The sequence below is a fragment of the Penaeus monodon genome, chromosome 34, assembly GCF_015228065.2.
Source record: "Penaeus monodon isolate SGIC_2016 chromosome 34, NSTDA_Pmon_1, whole genome shotgun sequence".
Lineage (NCBI taxonomy): Eukaryota > Metazoa > Arthropoda > Malacostraca > Decapoda > Penaeidae > Penaeus > Penaeus monodon.
Window position 1 is genome coordinate 31057364 of NC_051419.1, and position 818 is coordinate 31058181.

At 47.6% G+C, this 818-nt stretch overlaps 1 protein-coding gene across 1 annotated transcript in view; it reads left to right on the forward strand.

Annotated features, from left to right (window-relative positions):
- The window catches only part of LOC119594481, a 1791-nt gene that overhangs the window by 753 nt on the left and 220 nt on the right, over positions 1-818 (forward strand). The window contains exons 2-3 of the mRNA XM_037943516.1: positions 218-449; positions 610-784. Coding sequence (XP_037799444.1) covers positions 221-449; positions 610-782 — 402 coding nt within the window. The 5' untranslated portion in view covers positions 218-220 and the 3' untranslated portion in view covers positions 783-784. The remainder of the gene's footprint in view (positions 1-217; positions 450-609; positions 785-818) is intronic.

Below are 818 nucleotides of genomic sequence, written 5' to 3' on the forward strand. Positions count from 1 at the left end.
TTTCAAGCATGCGAAGGATTCATGCTGGACAAAATCCTGTAGAATCCAAATAACGAAAAGACCTATGTAATCGATTTGTTTACGCTTTCTTCAGTCTTTTCTTGTCTGATCTGTGCGAGTGTGTGACATCTTCCACGCTCGTCTGTCAACCGAACCCATTTTTTTTAGTCCTACCTTTAAAAGAGAATTATAACCATCCCCCATTTTCTTCCCGTAGAAAATGCATCCGTCCGCCTTCGCCTTCGTGTTGGTAAGCCTGCTGTCGGTTTCCCTGTGTTCTGGCCAGGAATCTGAACATACCAAGAAGTTACTGGAAGCGCGCAAGACCCTGGAGGAGTTCACCGTGCCCGCTTTGAAGGATAACTTGAAAAGCCGCTCCAATGTTGAGTTCTACGTGAAGTGTGTGACTGGCAAAGGCCCATGCAACAAAATTGGCATCGCTCTCAGTAGTAAGTTCAGCTTTTGGAATCTGGCGTTCAGTGTTTAAACTAGATATACATATACACACATATATATGAAAAGAAAAAGTGACGGAGAAAGAACAAAATACACCGACAGCCCCCCTCCCCCAACAAAAAGCCTAAATACCCCCCCTTCCTTCCCCCACAGACCTCCTCGCCCCCGGACCCCAGGGAACAACGTTCTGCGGCGGCTGTACTGAAAACGAGAAGGTGCGAGTGAAGGTCGTGTTGGACACTCTGGAAGCCGATTACAAGGACCTGGCGTGCGAGCTTCACAACTTCAGCAAGATTCCGCTCTTTTCGCAAAATCCCTGCGCTTGAAGGTGTGTGAGTCATGCCTTTTAGTAGCATTGTGGG